Genomic DNA, 15100 nt, shown 5'->3' with positions numbered 1-15100 from the left:
TTAACTGATCCTACCATAACCTATTAGGGTTAATCAATGCGACTGAGCTTAGAAAAACCTTAACATGATCAGGTTAGGGTTGGAGATTTTCAAACCCTCATAGGGTTAGGACTTAGGTTTCAATTTTAGTCTCCACGGTAGATTTAGGGTTTACGATTGGCCGGACCCAACCCGCGTTGACATCCCTATGAACGATGTTGCTACTGTGAAAGCTTTAAGTATTAATTAAAAAAAAAATCTTCTGCATCACAAATTTTCAAATCACAAACATCTAAGATGCTTTTTGTTCTAACAAAATGTCAGATATTCTTGCTTTTATCGTTTTAATGCAAATGGGAATAATCACAACTTGCGCAATTGGTCAATGAATCTAGACTAGAACTTGGATTTTTGAACGACTAATGAAACTCCACACACCTAAAATTCAAGTTGATCACCCCATTCAAATTGCTAATGAAATATAATTGATGACAAAAAAATATATATATATGATAAATTACAGTGACACCCCCAAAATAGAGGGTTTAATGTATTGACATCCGGTTTAAATTTAAAAAACATCTTTACCTCCTGTTCAGTTGGAAATGTTACATACAAATATACAAGTACAATTATGCCCATTCTACCTTTCCTCTCTATTTCTCAATCCTGCGCTATAAATTTTCCTGGCGAACAGAGCTTGAAAGAGAAATCAGAAACCAGAGAAGAGAAGAGCAGCTAAAGAAATGAGGAAGAAGAAGTTTTAGAGGCTGAACCTTAAATCCCACATAGTTTATAATGCTAAAACACAAACTGTTGATAAAAATATTTGTTTAGCAACGATTGAAAACAAACCGTTGCGAAAACAATACAGTTTATTATACCTACTAGAAAAACATGAAGAAGAAACAATTTTATCCTAATGCTCTCTCATTCATTATATCACTTTGCCCTCTTCATCTGGATTTTTTTTACCCAAATCTCTGTTTACACCTTTATTCTTCAGTTTTGTGCTTCATAATTGCTTATCTCTTCTTTGATTTTGTCAAACACCAAAACACATTAGAGCACTAGAACACTTCTGCATTTGCAGCTTCTCCCTATTTATATGTGTTAAATGGGAGTTCAATTTCCTCCAATATTTCAACGAGCATAAAACTATTTTTCAAATCATTATAAAGATAATACATTATAAGAAACAACTAGAAAATCTTTTAGATTTGAAAGGATATAACAGAGCAACTTATGTTGGTTAATTACATGCAAGATCCAATTAGAAAAGCCATCAAAATTCTTGAATTGCAATGAAATATTTTTAATTAATAGGGCTACAATAACCTGCCCTGCATTGCTTTGCTTTTAGATTAGAGGTTAATCATATATGACTTTACCGTTCAGGCGTTTAGTGCATTTGGGTTGTAGGCAGATGAAGCATGACTTGGAGTTGGGGCACGTTTTTATTGGCTTTATTTTGTTAGTGTATTTTTCAATTTTGACGAGGAAATGGATCTGATAAATATTCGGATTGCCTTTCACTCCTAACAGGGGAGGTTCGCTGCTTTGCTGCCTCATAAGTCATAATAGGTTAAGGGTTCTTCTGATCAATTTTTCACCGCTTACAATCCTTGACGGGCCAATCGCCCCCTTCCATAGCCCGACTCACCCTTCTCTACTTGTTAGTTCTTACCTACTACCTAAAGATGTCAATTGTGTACTGAAATCGTTTAACCCCTATCGAACTGTGGTGTCTAAAACCGCACCATACCGCACATTCAAAAGTCGGTTACAGACGTACCGATATCAAATTTTTCAATATGGTTTTGGTTCCAGTTTTAGGTACTCATACTGTCGGTATGTACTGAAACCGTGCCGAATTGGTATCGCACCAAATTAAGGAATATAAATGTAATTTTACAATTAAAACACTTTATCTTTACCCTATCCCTAATTCCCTGTTTTAGTTTTTCGTTTCGTCCTTCACTCCTCTTCTTAGATTTACTTGTTCTGTTTCTGTTAATATTATATTCTATCACTTATTTGATTTCAATTTCATCAATATCTTAATAAACCTGAGGGCCCAATCCTGGCATTTCAGAATAGTCCCACGCGAAGACGTCTCGATACTCTCAACACAGTTGTTTCATCTCTTCCGCTTCCCATATCATTCTAATAACAAAAGTGGTATGGGTTCATTCGTACTAAAATTGTATTGCACTAGATACCGTGTTTAAACTGTTTTTCCACATTGATTTAATACCGAAACCGTGCCGAATCGTTTTTACAAATACTGAAACCGTACCGTATAAATTTGGTACAATATGGTTATGGTTTTCGGTATTCAAAGTTGGTACCGTACCGAAGCCATACTGGTTGACACCCGTACTACTACCCCTCTCCTAACTCTTGTCGGCCCTTCATTCCTTCCCTCTCTTCCAACCCGTTTTCCCCCTTGGGCAAGGATGGATGCCCAGTACTTTGAGCCTGAAGATTCTTTTAATTCTCAAATTTAGTGAATTTTTTGGTTAAAGAATTTTATGTGTATATACACTTGCTAAAATTTTCACCTTTTTGTTTTCCTAGACAAAAAATACTTCCACTAATGTGTTTTTTTTTTTTTTAAATCAAAGCTTGAAATTAATTAAAGAAAGAGACAAATACATATAGTAGTAGGGTCAATTACATTTAGTGCCTTGTTATGGTCTAAGGAGGATACAAATGCTAAATACATGAGCCATTTGTAGAGCATGGTGTCACATGAATCATCAAGTCTTGTATCCTTAATATAAGATACTATGTTTATCAAATTTGGGACATGAGCTATTAGCCATCTGTTGTGATTAATTGGGAGGAGTAAATTTCGAACCTCTTTTTCATTGCACCATATCCAGTAATTGAAGGTTGTGTAGCAATGCTTGATCTATTCCATCCTTTAATCCAATCAGTAGTGCCTCAACAATGTTTTTCTTCCCTAGTCCTCTAGCGCTTAGATTCTTTAGCTGTTCTTCACAAAAAAATTCTCACACTCCATCCCGAACTGTTTAGCTCTGCATTATGTACCCTTGCACGCAACAAAATTGGACCATGTGTTAAATTAGCTAGACTTTTACAAAAGCAAATATTTGGTTTGGGTGGCTGTGCTTGTATTTGGTTATGAAAGATTTGAACAGTTTCTTGTGTTTTGAGATTTAAATCATCAACCCAAGTCATCAAACAGATGCTAGATGTTTCCAATCCCTAATAAATACTTAAATATATTTCCATGAATCCCATATTACCATGTCAACAATATCATATGGTCATATTTTTTTTCCTTCTTTTCTTTGTTAGTTTTATTCGAGATAAGGCGTTACTAACAATCTATCCTCATTTCTGTTGATGACTTTAGATGCATGATTATAGCTTTTGATATATTGGGCTGATATGAAATTTTCTGAAATGAACTTGTTTCTACAAGTTTCATGTTATTAAGTATTATTTTGCCTTAGAAAAAGGTAGTTTTAGTTTTTTTTCTTCTCTTCTCAATATGAATATAGGCAGTTTCTAATTTAGACTAACCATGCCTTTGTTTATAAGTAACAGGTTTGTGTATAATGCACAATGGATTATTTGTATTCAAATCCCATTTTCTTTATAAATAAAAAAATGGGTTTTTATAAAGGGTTTTAGTGTGTTTTATCAAATTAACACTTCAGATGGGAATGATAAAAATTAAAATTAAGGTTAAGGCAAATTAGGGTCAATAGACTCTACCGGAATTTATTAGGGTTAATCAAAGTGGACTGGGCTTGGATAAACCTTAACAGGATCGGGTTAGGGTTGAGGATTTTTAAACCCTCATAGGGTTAGGACTTAAGTTTCAATTTTAGACTTCCACGATAGAGTTAGTGTTTACGACCGGCTAAACCCACCACTCTCGTTGACATTCTTATGAACAATGTTACTACTGCTGAAAGCTTTAAGTATTGTCAATATAGGGTTGGTAGAGTAGTAAAATTCATATTTTTCAGTGGAGAGGTCATGGGTTCGACAATTGCAGATGACACAGCACCCCCCTGAGAATGTAATCAAAATGCGCATAAGTTGGCCCAGATAAACATTAGATACTCAAATTATTTTTTTTTAAGTAAAAAAAAAAAAAAAAAAAACTTTTACATCACAAATTTTCAAATCAATTGGACAAAATCTAAGATGCTTTTCGTTCCAACAAAAGGTCAGATATTCTTGTTTTTATCGTCAATGAATTTAGATTAGAACTTGGGTTTTTGAACAACTAATGAAACTCCACACACCTAAAATTCAAGTTGGTCACCCCATGCAAAAATGAAATCTAATAAATGACAAAACATATTTATTTAGAGTTACCTTTTAGAACAGCATTGCAAATGACATATATTGTAAGGCTAAAATACAAACAGTTGAAAAAAAATATCTATTTAGCAACGATTAAAAACAAATTGTTGCAGAAAATATTACAGTTTCTCATACCTCCTAGAAAAACACCTTATCTTCATGAATCATGATCTTTGATGCATTATACCATTTGTCCTCTATTGTTTTCTATTTAAGCAACATCTTTGAGATTTTTTTACCCAAATCTCTGTTTACAGAGACCCTTCATTCTTCAGTTTTGTGCTTCATAATCTGGAATATTTTTTTTGATTTTTCTAGCACAAAACACCTTAGAGCACTAGGGAAGTTCCAAGTGTTGTGCTAAATTGTTCAATTTCCTCCAGCATTTCAATGTGCATAAAGCTATTTTTCAAATCATTATAAAAATAATATATTATAGAAACAACTAGAAAATCTTTCAGATATTTTGCGGTGAAAGCCATTCTAGATGTTCCCATTTCATTTTAGAGACAAGAAATCTCTCAGTCTACAGCTTTTTGCAGCTTCAAACCATCATAAACTGCCCATTTAGGAATATATGGCATAAATATCTACAAAATACATAACATTGTCATGATGGTTAATGTAACCATCAGTTTATCATCACAGAAAAAATGCCATTATCTGAATATGCAAGAAATGCAAGAAATATGTTCTGAAGCTGCCAGATCTAACCCTTTACAGCCATAGAAGTAAACCAAAGGAGTCCAGATTCTCTGGACATTATTATTCTTAACCTTCCAGGACACTTGTTAAGTAGGATAGAGCTTCTTTACTTCTTCATTTTGTGTGTCCATTGTACACTATACAGTTTTCGGTGCACCAAATCAGCAAATATACCGATCCAGGGGTTGACAACCACCTTAAATTCAAATTTCAAATGCTTAAAGTTGAATGTTGACTATCAAGCATTATATTGTTACATCTGTGGAAGTGTCACACCCATACTCACAAGGTGAACAATGGGTACCAGATCAGTCAATGAATCCCCTCAGAGATTTTCTGAGTTGGCCTTGAAACCCTAATAACCTCCAAACTTTACTTAGACTGGTTGCAAACTGCTCAGTCAAGTTGACATGGTATTACTAGAGTTGGAAGCAAGTTTTCAAAAGAGCAGATTACACAACATCCCAACAGATGAAAACCTGGGAGAAATAGGGGGGGGGGGTGAGTATAGAAATAAGGTAGCAATTGTACCAGAAAGAAAAGATCAGGAATATAAAAAAGCTAGTAGTCAGGTTATATTGATTTCAATGGAGTGTTTCATTTTTTTGGGGTGTGAATTAACTCTCTCCCATGGTTTGATGGTCAAGACTTGAACAGTCCTCTTCCCATTATCTATCTTTTTTCTATTTCAGTTCCTTTGAATAATTCAGCTTCAGTATATCACTGTAGTCAATAAAAATCAATTCAGAGCTTCTATCAAATACCTATTTTAGTAGATGCCAGTACTTGTGGTTTAATCAGCTAAGTTGATATACATTAAACGTAAAAAATGTTGGACTGAGTAGATCATCAACTAGGTTTCACCAAATGTTACCATCTTTTTTACTCTTCCAACAGGTATGTTAAGTAACCATAATTTTTTTTCCTCACAAGGAGGGAAGAGCTGCCAGGTTGATTGGCCTCTCGAAAAACTATTCTATTGTCTATCCAGATGGAATAAAACATTATGAGAACTTTACCAGCAGGTAATATAAAGGATAATGACAAAGAGAAAAGTAAAGATAAAATCTCAGTCTTCTACCTAGAGTTTTGTGTTGGATATAAGCCGGACTTCATACAGATCATTCTCGCCCTTCCCTGCACCATAACATTTGAAAAGCAGAATTTATAAGATATTTTTAGATAAACAAGGTAGTAATCATTTTCAGAGTTCTAAGTACACCAGTTTGTAATAATGCATCTGAAACTCACCAACTTCAGCAGTAATTCCCGGCCCAAAGAATGAAGCAAACTTTGCCTGAAAAAATATCAATAAGGACTTGCAAATGAATACCTATCTATGTTTTCTCATTTTTAAGATTGCTCATAGAAACCATAATCAGTTGCATCTCAAGGAAAGGCTGCACTGAACCACAAACAAGAATGTAGAAGCAAAAGCGCACATAGTTGTTGGAAGATCATATTTATTTCTTAGTATTAATGAAAGCAAACTTATCCTATCAGTTTGGTCATCAGACACAATGAAACAGTCTTCTGAAAGTTCAGATAATTGATTCACCTGTCTTTTTTCAAAATCTGACAATTGCAGAGCTTTAGCCTCAAATACCAGTACCAAACAGTACCTTCCATCTTCAGTGACCTGCGAAGCAGTCGCTATTTAACATAAGAAGGCAGCTGATAGGGACTCATGTTGGCATTATAACAGGCTTAATAAGTTTAAAACTTAAATTACATATAAAAAAATTTGCTATGTTAATGCCCAATTTCTACCAGCCCCAACAAAATACATATCAAATTCCCCTTTTTTGGGGTGGCAGGGGGGGGGTGGAGAAGAGAGAAGATAAAGAGGATGCGGCTAAAATTTAGAGTTTTAAGTACAAGGAATGCTTAAAATATGCTTTATAGATTCAGATTGGACCAACAAGACTTGAATCTGGCCTTAACTTTATTATTAGAACACTTCTAATGACAAAAATGAGAGAAAATAAGAGAGAGAAGTGTAACCTCCCTAAATTTAAACCAGTGATTCACTACAGGTACCGATCATAGATCTTGTCAATGGCTTACACAAATGAGGTCTAAATTGTATAATCTTAGACTTACACCATCTAATTGAATAGACTATCTAACAATTAAAATACTCAAAACACTTAAACTTTGCTTACATCTTCTTAGACAACAGGGGGCTTACAACTAAAAGGAGATATTTACCCGCAAGAACAAAATACTTTCTAACAAAAGCTTCCATGACAGCTATGGAACTTCATATGCAAGATCCATCAAAACAGATGTTCCATGTAAGTAGTTGAAGAGTTTCTCAAATTAATGTCCACAATAGTGAATACATCAAGGGAAGTATAAGTCAATAAATCATGGAATACATCAAGGGAAGTATAAGTCAATAAATCATACTTCTTCACGGATCTTTTGTAAAATTGGTGCACTCCGCCTTGGAATCCCTCCACCCTAATATTTAAAAAGCATAAAAAATTATGTTAATGAGAACCTCATCAATTATTTTAACTAAGTACATGAACATGGAAACATGAATTCTATAGATACTTTTTGATATTGAGCCACATAAATTACACTTTGCTTGAGCCAGATATGTAGGAAGAAACAAGACAGATGAAGTAAATTAATAAAAAAAGATAAATAAATAAAGAGGGCAGAGAACTTTTCAAATTTGAACCCTTTTCTTTGTCATTTATCCATAGAGGTGATTTAAAAATCACCCATTAACTTTTGTCAGGATTAGCTATCCATTGAATCAATTGCCCAAGAAATTTTCAAGACATTGTATTCTCTCTCTCTCTCTCTCTCTCTCTCTCTCTCTCTCTCTCTCTCTCTCTCTCTCTCTCTCTCTCTCTCTCTCTCTCCTTAATTTTCAATAAACTCAGTGGAATCTCAAAACCATAAATCTATTGGGGGAAAACCCATCTTCGTTTTTGTGAAGCATGGTACCCAGAAGTGAGAGGCTGAAATTATTTAATATCGAAGCAAAAAAAGCTTATAAAACTAGAGATTCAGCCAATATAGGACCCAAAAAGCTGAAACTGTCAAGGAAGTACAAACTCAATGCAGATCAGAAAGAAATGGATCTGCTGTTACAGAGAAAACCAGCAACTGGATAGCCCTATTTCAGACCCTGACACAGCAGTAAAGAAAGGGGGAAATAGGTTATCAATTGGAGGAGAAAGAGAGGGTAATAGGGAGAAAGAGAGAGAAATATAAGAGAGATGTTTGGAGAGAAAAGAGATGAGGTAACCATATCAATTCAAGCGGATTAATTCCTTTTTATTCTATACATCATGGGGAGGGGAGGGAAAGAGGGTGGTGGGGGAGGGGTGTGGGGTGTGGGGACTGTTAAACCTTACCCATAATTCAAAGAAACTAAAAATGACAAAAGAAGGTCTAAATAGACTAAAAATTACATGACATGTAAGAGTGTCCTACACACAATCAACTACATGAATAATAACTGAAAACAAGCTACTCTGGTTTAAATCCTTATATTCCACCCAAGGAATACACCAGAATAATAAATAAAAGACTTCTTCCCATGGATTGTTGGAAGATAAGGTTCCTGAAATTCACGAAACCTGGAACAGCAATTTGTTAGTCACCTCCATAATGCGCTCTTCTAGTTATATGAATCCAGAAAATATGGAATTATAGATCTGAAGGCCATCCAAACTAGCTCAACAATATCTGGCTTTTTGAATAACCAGATCTGACAATCAAAGCCAGTGTTTAAGCCAGAATTAGACACAACCCCAAACCAAATAACCGCAAGCAAAGGGACCAGCATAATAATAAACTAAAGGAATATAAAGGAAACTGATGGTACTTCAAAATGCATTGAAATGCTAGTTAACAAACAGAAATAGTACCAAGGTTCTCAACCAGTGATTTGATTTTATGGTACATCCCAAAAATCCATCTGTCCACTTTTACAGGATAACATTAACAGGCATACCTGACCATATTGAAAAATCCGTTTTAAGGCCTCATCCAAATGTTGTTCATCCCCATATCGATATCTTATAACATCATTTCTGACCTATGAGTTCCACAAAAAAGTCATTCAATATACTGAATTCTCAAAATATCAACTGAAGTCCTGCATATATCATATAGAAGTAGCTGTAGGTTATAGTCAATTTCAGAATGTTCATCCGTACCTCGAATACAAGTAGTTAAACATATATTTCAAAGACTAGATTCTCAGAAGTTTAACACGTAACGCCATAAATTAATGGTGCTTGCACAGAACATATTGGGTTTAGTCATCCTAGGATCACAGACAGCATTTATTAGATCAAAAACAATTTTGGCAGTTAAGTTGGTTCTCTACACCTTTCTGACTCATGGGTGGATATCAAGAAGCCAAAACTGAAGCAATTAACCAAGAAATATTGCATCTTGTTCTAGGTGGGAAAAGTAAGAGGTAACTGGCCAGCAAACTAGCTCCTAAAGAACCCTACAACATAAACTCTAACAAAGGGTTCATTTAGTAAGGGTACAATGGTACTATATCAAATTAGTTTGTATTTTACTTCCCTGGTACTCTTATGGTAGTGTGTGGAGGTGTTGATGTAATCTTATCTTATATGTTATATCTCACAAGTTAGAACATATAAGAGAAATAAAAAGAAATCAATTTTGTTCCCAAGTGTCCTCGTGTGTCATTTTCTATTTCTTCTATTCTCCCTTGTAATTTTCCTTCATTAATTTATCTTGGAAACAGACTGGTTTAAGCAGTTGATAAGCATCTTGTCTTTCCATTGTGCCACTTGGGTTTGGAACCCTAGAAGAGTAGAAAATTCTAATTAAGGCTGCATCGTGTAAGAACAGTGGTCCAAGATGTCTTGTCAGCAACTAGAAGACTTAATGGTGAACCTGAAGCTATAAAAGATTGTAGATCAAGAAGAAAAATAAAGTGTACAACCAGCTGTTACGGGTCAAACCGTCTTGTCTCAATTGTGCCCGTGGAGTCACTTAGGATCTTATCAACTCAATCTGTGAAGATGATTCTAGGTGAGCTCATCATCAACTCATGTCCCAAATATTCTTTTGCTTCCAAATTCACGCTTTGGCTTGGATTGGTTATAGAAGAATGAATTTTGACCAAATTAAAGCCATGCCATTCCTTTTCCAACATTGAAATATTTAAAATCCTTCCACCAGCCCCTTCGCTATAGTTACAATAATTGCCACTATTTGTTGTTCTTATTGACACATTTAGAATATCCTCTTGCTTGGGAGGATGGAAATTATTATTGGTGTTCTATTTGTTAATTTGTGGGGAGATTGAAGATTAATTTGATCAGGGTCGCATTTACTGGTGTTCTTGCTAATTAGATTTGTTGAGATGTCTGTCCTTTCTGATATTATTGGTTGTTATTTGTTCATTTGTAACGTTACACATGGGGGGGGGTAGATAGGTTGAAGAAATGTACTGCAAGCAATTTTATGCAACTGTATTAACTTTATTTGATATTTGGAGCTCAGAAGTGAGTCTGATTGGGACTAACAAATGAGTGGCCATTGTGGTTGGATGCCTTCCAAAAGATAGGCTTTTATGTAGCCCATTGAAGCTACACTTTTAAGGGATATAGTGTATCCACTGGAACTGCAGTATTATGGACTTTTAAGTAGGCTGCTTTTAAATCTCTTTTTGAATGACCAAGCAGAAGGTTCCTTTTGATATATGTACACTCCAACTTTAGGGGAGTGTTAAGAAATGCATCATGACAGGGACAGTTCCCCTATCATGGTTTCAGTCTTTCATGGTTAGTATCTTAGTCCAAGTAATTTTCTTGTTTATGCTAGGTTTAACTAGGTAAGGACTATATTCGTTTTGTATATTCTTTTATCACTTTAATACAAAAAGATGTTGGCTAATCTAATAGACTACACATACTAATGGAAGTCTTTTATTCCATTGTTCTCCTTTCTTCTCCTTCAATCTCTCTTTGTGTACCTTCCACCAGGCACTGGTTACAGGTTCTGGGATTGATTACAGATGTTTACTTCTCTCATATACTTATGGGAGTAATTTAGCCTTTTTTATTATTATATTTGTTTTAATACAGGTAAACTTGTTGGTGACTCATCTGATCTTAACAATGCTTTTCTCCACAGTGCAAGAAGTACTTAATGACTCAATGTTGCCACAGAAAATATCATTGTTTTCCTTCACAGTTTCTCTTGAGGTTTCTTCTTTCTCTTCCTGTTTACTGAATCAGAATTTCAACTTCAGCTTAGTGGTGCCAACAATCATAAGCCAACAACAGCAATTTGGTAAACTGTCCTAATAACTAGACAGTATGCTCTGATGGAATTTTGAAAGTGAGGAGGAGAGGTGCCTGATTTGAGACAACACAGCTGGCATAGTTGAATACTAATAACTCTCATATACAGACAACTGATCAAATGCAGTTGTTGCAGTATCATTTTTGAATATTATTCTAGAGTTTCTTGGAGGTATGAGTAAACAACAGAAGGGAGACAGCTTTCATAAAGATAAATTAGAACTAAAATGACAAGTTCATGTCCAAGATTGTACATTTCAAGTACCTGTTTAAGGATAGAAGTAGCACATGTTTCCCTCAACATTTGAGCATCTGAATATGTTAAGCATGGTACAGGTTTGAGTTCAGCATACTGCAAAATGGAAGACAATATGAATGAAATAAGAAGAAGAAAAAAATCCAGACTACCATAGAAGTAGGTGATGTAGCTTTAGGTCCATGCCATCCCAACGAAACAGAAGAATCAATAGAATGGGGCTGGACACAACTCGCTTAACTGTTTATTGTTTAACTGACAGAAGATAGCACTAGACAAGATGAAAGGCAAACAAATCACAACTGTTTCATGGTATCGTACAAAGGCTTTTTCTAAATAATAGAAAGTGCATGCAACCTCAAATCATCAAGATGGCTGAAGAACTTATTCTGATAAGAGATATGCAATCAAACAGAACCCACTGTGGTTGTCCCACTGAGATACATGAATAAAGAAGATACAAAGGAGCAACAAAAAATACCAATTTACATAAATGGTATTCATCCAAAAATAAATTAGTAGAACTAACTTTGCTTTCTGTCAGAAAAAGTGGCTTGAATAAACAAGGTGCAGAGAAAAAAGCTCCCCTGGGGGGGGGGGGGGGGGGGAAGAAAATTAAAGCTTAAAAAACAACTTTTTTGAAAAGCAACTTCACAGCCTACATTACACTCTTAAAGGCACAACCATCATAACCAGGCAGAGGTACCAGGAGTTGAATTCAGAGGAAAAAGATTCAGGAGCTCAGCCTTATATTGTAACTATGTTGATGAAGTAAAGCATCTTATCAAGATAATGCAACAAATTCATACACACCTGTAAAATGGCATAATAATACCCAGAATCCATACAAAGAAAAGGTATATCTCATAATACAAATAGAACTTAACTTACGTTTCTGCAGGAGCCGGAAAAGGTACAATGATAAAATACAGCCAGAACTTTCACACCAAACATTATCCACTAGGCAGAATTAATTGAATATAGGGTAGACCATAATTTTCCCCATCGGTTATCCAAAAGCAAGTAAATTACATGCGAGAAATTTACCTTAAGTGCCATACCAATTATTGCAAGAGGAAAGCCATAGGTTAGCATCAAGGCTGACCACTCAGACCCAGGCAGAATATTAAAGTATGCCCCAAAACCATACCTGAAGAGAAGCTAGCTAAGTGATAAAATAAACCTAGAATACTTTCAGAATATCTGGTTAGCCCGAAAAAAAAAGCGACTTACGAAAGAAGTGAGACTCCAACAGTTAGTCCAATCACTCCAAATGAGACCTGGAAAATTTGAAGACCACTACATTTCATTGACCACATACTTTTTAAGTGTAGGAAGAATAAAAGATCCAACTTTGACTTGGTACAAGATTTATGACCAGCAGCTTGCGTTAAGAGAAACAATGACAGTATCAATAGGGCATCTTGAAAGTTATAGTAATACTTGCATGTCCAATTCAGTCTCTTGCAATCTCTAATACTCAATAAAGAAATCTTTTGACAGGAACATCTACAAAACAGTAGAAACAATAGGGACATGGATTACCATCTAAAGAAAGGAACCAACAACAGCTTTGTCCTTCTCATACTTGCAATTTTTATGCCAACTAAATATGGAAATGCCTTAAACCATCATCCAGCCAGGCACATAAGGAAACCTTTTTCTTTTCTCTATCAGTCTGTTATACAAACCCTGTTTTAACAGCGTTACTACGGCCACTAAAAGGTTTTACTTGATCATGTATTTGAAGGGAAACATAAAGATGGTGAAATAGAATGTCTCGGAGTTGTTGTTGTTGTTGTTTGTTTGCTTGCTCAGTTTTTTTTTTTAATTTATTTTTGTTTGTTTTTAATTACTTTCTGCCCTGAGATGTTACAACCATCCAGTGCCATGAGAACTAACTTGAATATGTTAAGCACATGCACGGTGCAGAAGGCTCCCACTACCATGGGGACTGGGGAGGGGAATACATATGCAACCTTAACTCCATCTTCATGGATGGCATGTCTCTTTGTTCAAACCCAAAACCACCAGGTTGCAATAGAGCAACCTTACTGTTGTGCCAAGGCCTGCCCTCTATGCCAACCTACCTCCATACCATGTGGAAATTCTTCTACCTTGGCCGAAGGCAGATTAGATCACAGAAGTTTCTTGATCCTAATGGGTAATGGCATTAGTGACTATAGTCCAGTCTACTATCTAGGTCGTATCTTGTTATGTGTAGGATCAGGTGAAAATCAAGTAGTTGACATCCCCACTTTTCTGCATTCCCCATGTCAAGAGTAATCTTACGAGCCTTCTCTAGAAAAATGATCATGTATTAAAATATATATTTTTTGGGTGAATATGTGCTTATCACAATTATCAACAGTTTCGTAAAGAAATCGTGGCTTCCCAACACTGGAATTACAAAGAAAATGAAGCTTCAACCTATAATGTTTCCAGTCCGAGTATCTTGAGCATCATTCCTTGTTTGGAAATCCATATTTTTATTTATTCATCGAAGCCCTCTCCTTATCAATTCACAACTACTTATCTGACATTACCTTCAATTATACAGCCAATAATTTCTTCTAAAATTTCATTAACATTCTGCGCTTAATTGTACCAGTGTTCTCCTGTATCACTATTCTAGGATTTTCCATTAACTCAACTATAAAAGTTCATCAGTTTAAGGCAATTCCTACCCAGTACAAGAATTAGCAAATCACAGAAATGACTTAATAAAGACAATTAGTAGTTAAACAGAGAGAGACCTTAGCAAGAGTGAACTCGTCGTCTGGGGCAATGGTCTTGCCGGCGGTGGCAGCAGAGGGAGGTGTCTGTGCTGAATCAGCTGCTCTGGTAAGAAACGCGAATCTACGCTGATGGGGTTTGGCATCTGAAGGAAAATAATGGGCTTTATTCCCTAAGCTTCCTGACCTCAAACAGGTAAGAGAGCGAGAATTTGTTGCTGGGCAATCCAGTGAGAATATAAATCGGCGATTCCTAACGGTAGCCGAGTGGCACCAGCAAAAGATGCTTCCTCCTCCTAGCACTTCTGCTGCGGCTCCTGCCATGCTCTTTCTCTCTCTCTCTCTCCCTCCCTGTGCTTAGTTACTGTCTTGGCTACCTGGTTAGCTCATTCTGTTATCTCTGGAGGACAAGTGGATGCCATTCAAAACCCAAAACAAATGGAACGCTCTTAGCCACCAGAAAATAATCAGAGATAACGCGGGTGACCACAGTCCACTGATTTTAACGAGTTTCGTATTAAAGGAAAGAAGCTGAGACGAATTGCGTAGAAATTAAACAAAAATGGCCTATCTCTTCTTCTTCCGTCACACAAAAAAAATTGTCTGGATATATAATTCGGAATTTAATAAGACAATAAATTTCAAATATTTTTTTTGGGTTGAATCTTGAGGTTCATTCCGGAAAATTTACATGTACTTAAAGACTTTATCCTTAGGGTAGCTTATTATTTGTATGTATGCCTTTATGTTTCCAAATC

General features: G+C 35.6%; 1 protein-coding gene across 4 annotated transcripts; it reads right to left on the bottom strand.

The window, feature by feature from the left end:
• Window positions 1-2654: 2654 nt before the first annotated feature.
• On the bottom strand, window positions 2655-14884 carry APE1 (acclimation of photosynthesis to environment). Of its 4 annotated transcripts, none has more exons than XM_089158172.1 (10): window positions 14364-14877; window positions 12841-12887; window positions 12655-12757; window positions 11617-11703; window positions 9014-9097; window positions 7447-7500; window positions 6593-6673; window positions 6286-6331; window positions 6116-6171; window positions 2655-3023 (listed from the first exon to the last, which is right to left on the bottom strand). In XM_089158172.1, exons 1-9 carry the CDS (start codon window positions 14664-14666, stop codon window positions 6116-6118), a joined length of 861 nt encoding a protein of 286 aa, XP_089014298.1. In that variant the 5' UTR covers window positions 14667-14877; the 3' UTR covers window positions 2655-3023. The 4 variants fall into 4 exon arrangements, with proteins under 4 accessions (XP_089014298.1, XP_089014299.1, XP_089014297.1 ...); XM_089158173.1 differs by having other exon boundaries at window positions 3020-3038; XM_089158171.1 differs by lacking the exon at window positions 2655-3023 and adding an exon at window positions 5165-5513.
• Between the last annotated feature and the right edge of the window lie 216 nt (window positions 14885-15100).

The sequence above is a fragment of the Hakea prostrata genome, chromosome 6, assembly GCF_041222555.1.
Source record: "Hakea prostrata isolate BN-2017 chromosome 6, UWA_Hpros_2, whole genome shotgun sequence".
In the NCBI taxonomy this organism is placed as follows: Eukaryota; Viridiplantae; Streptophyta; class Magnoliopsida; order Proteales; family Proteaceae; genus Hakea; species Hakea prostrata.
Note: the sequence above shows the minus strand (reverse complement) of the source record. Positions and strands in the feature narration are given on the sequence as shown.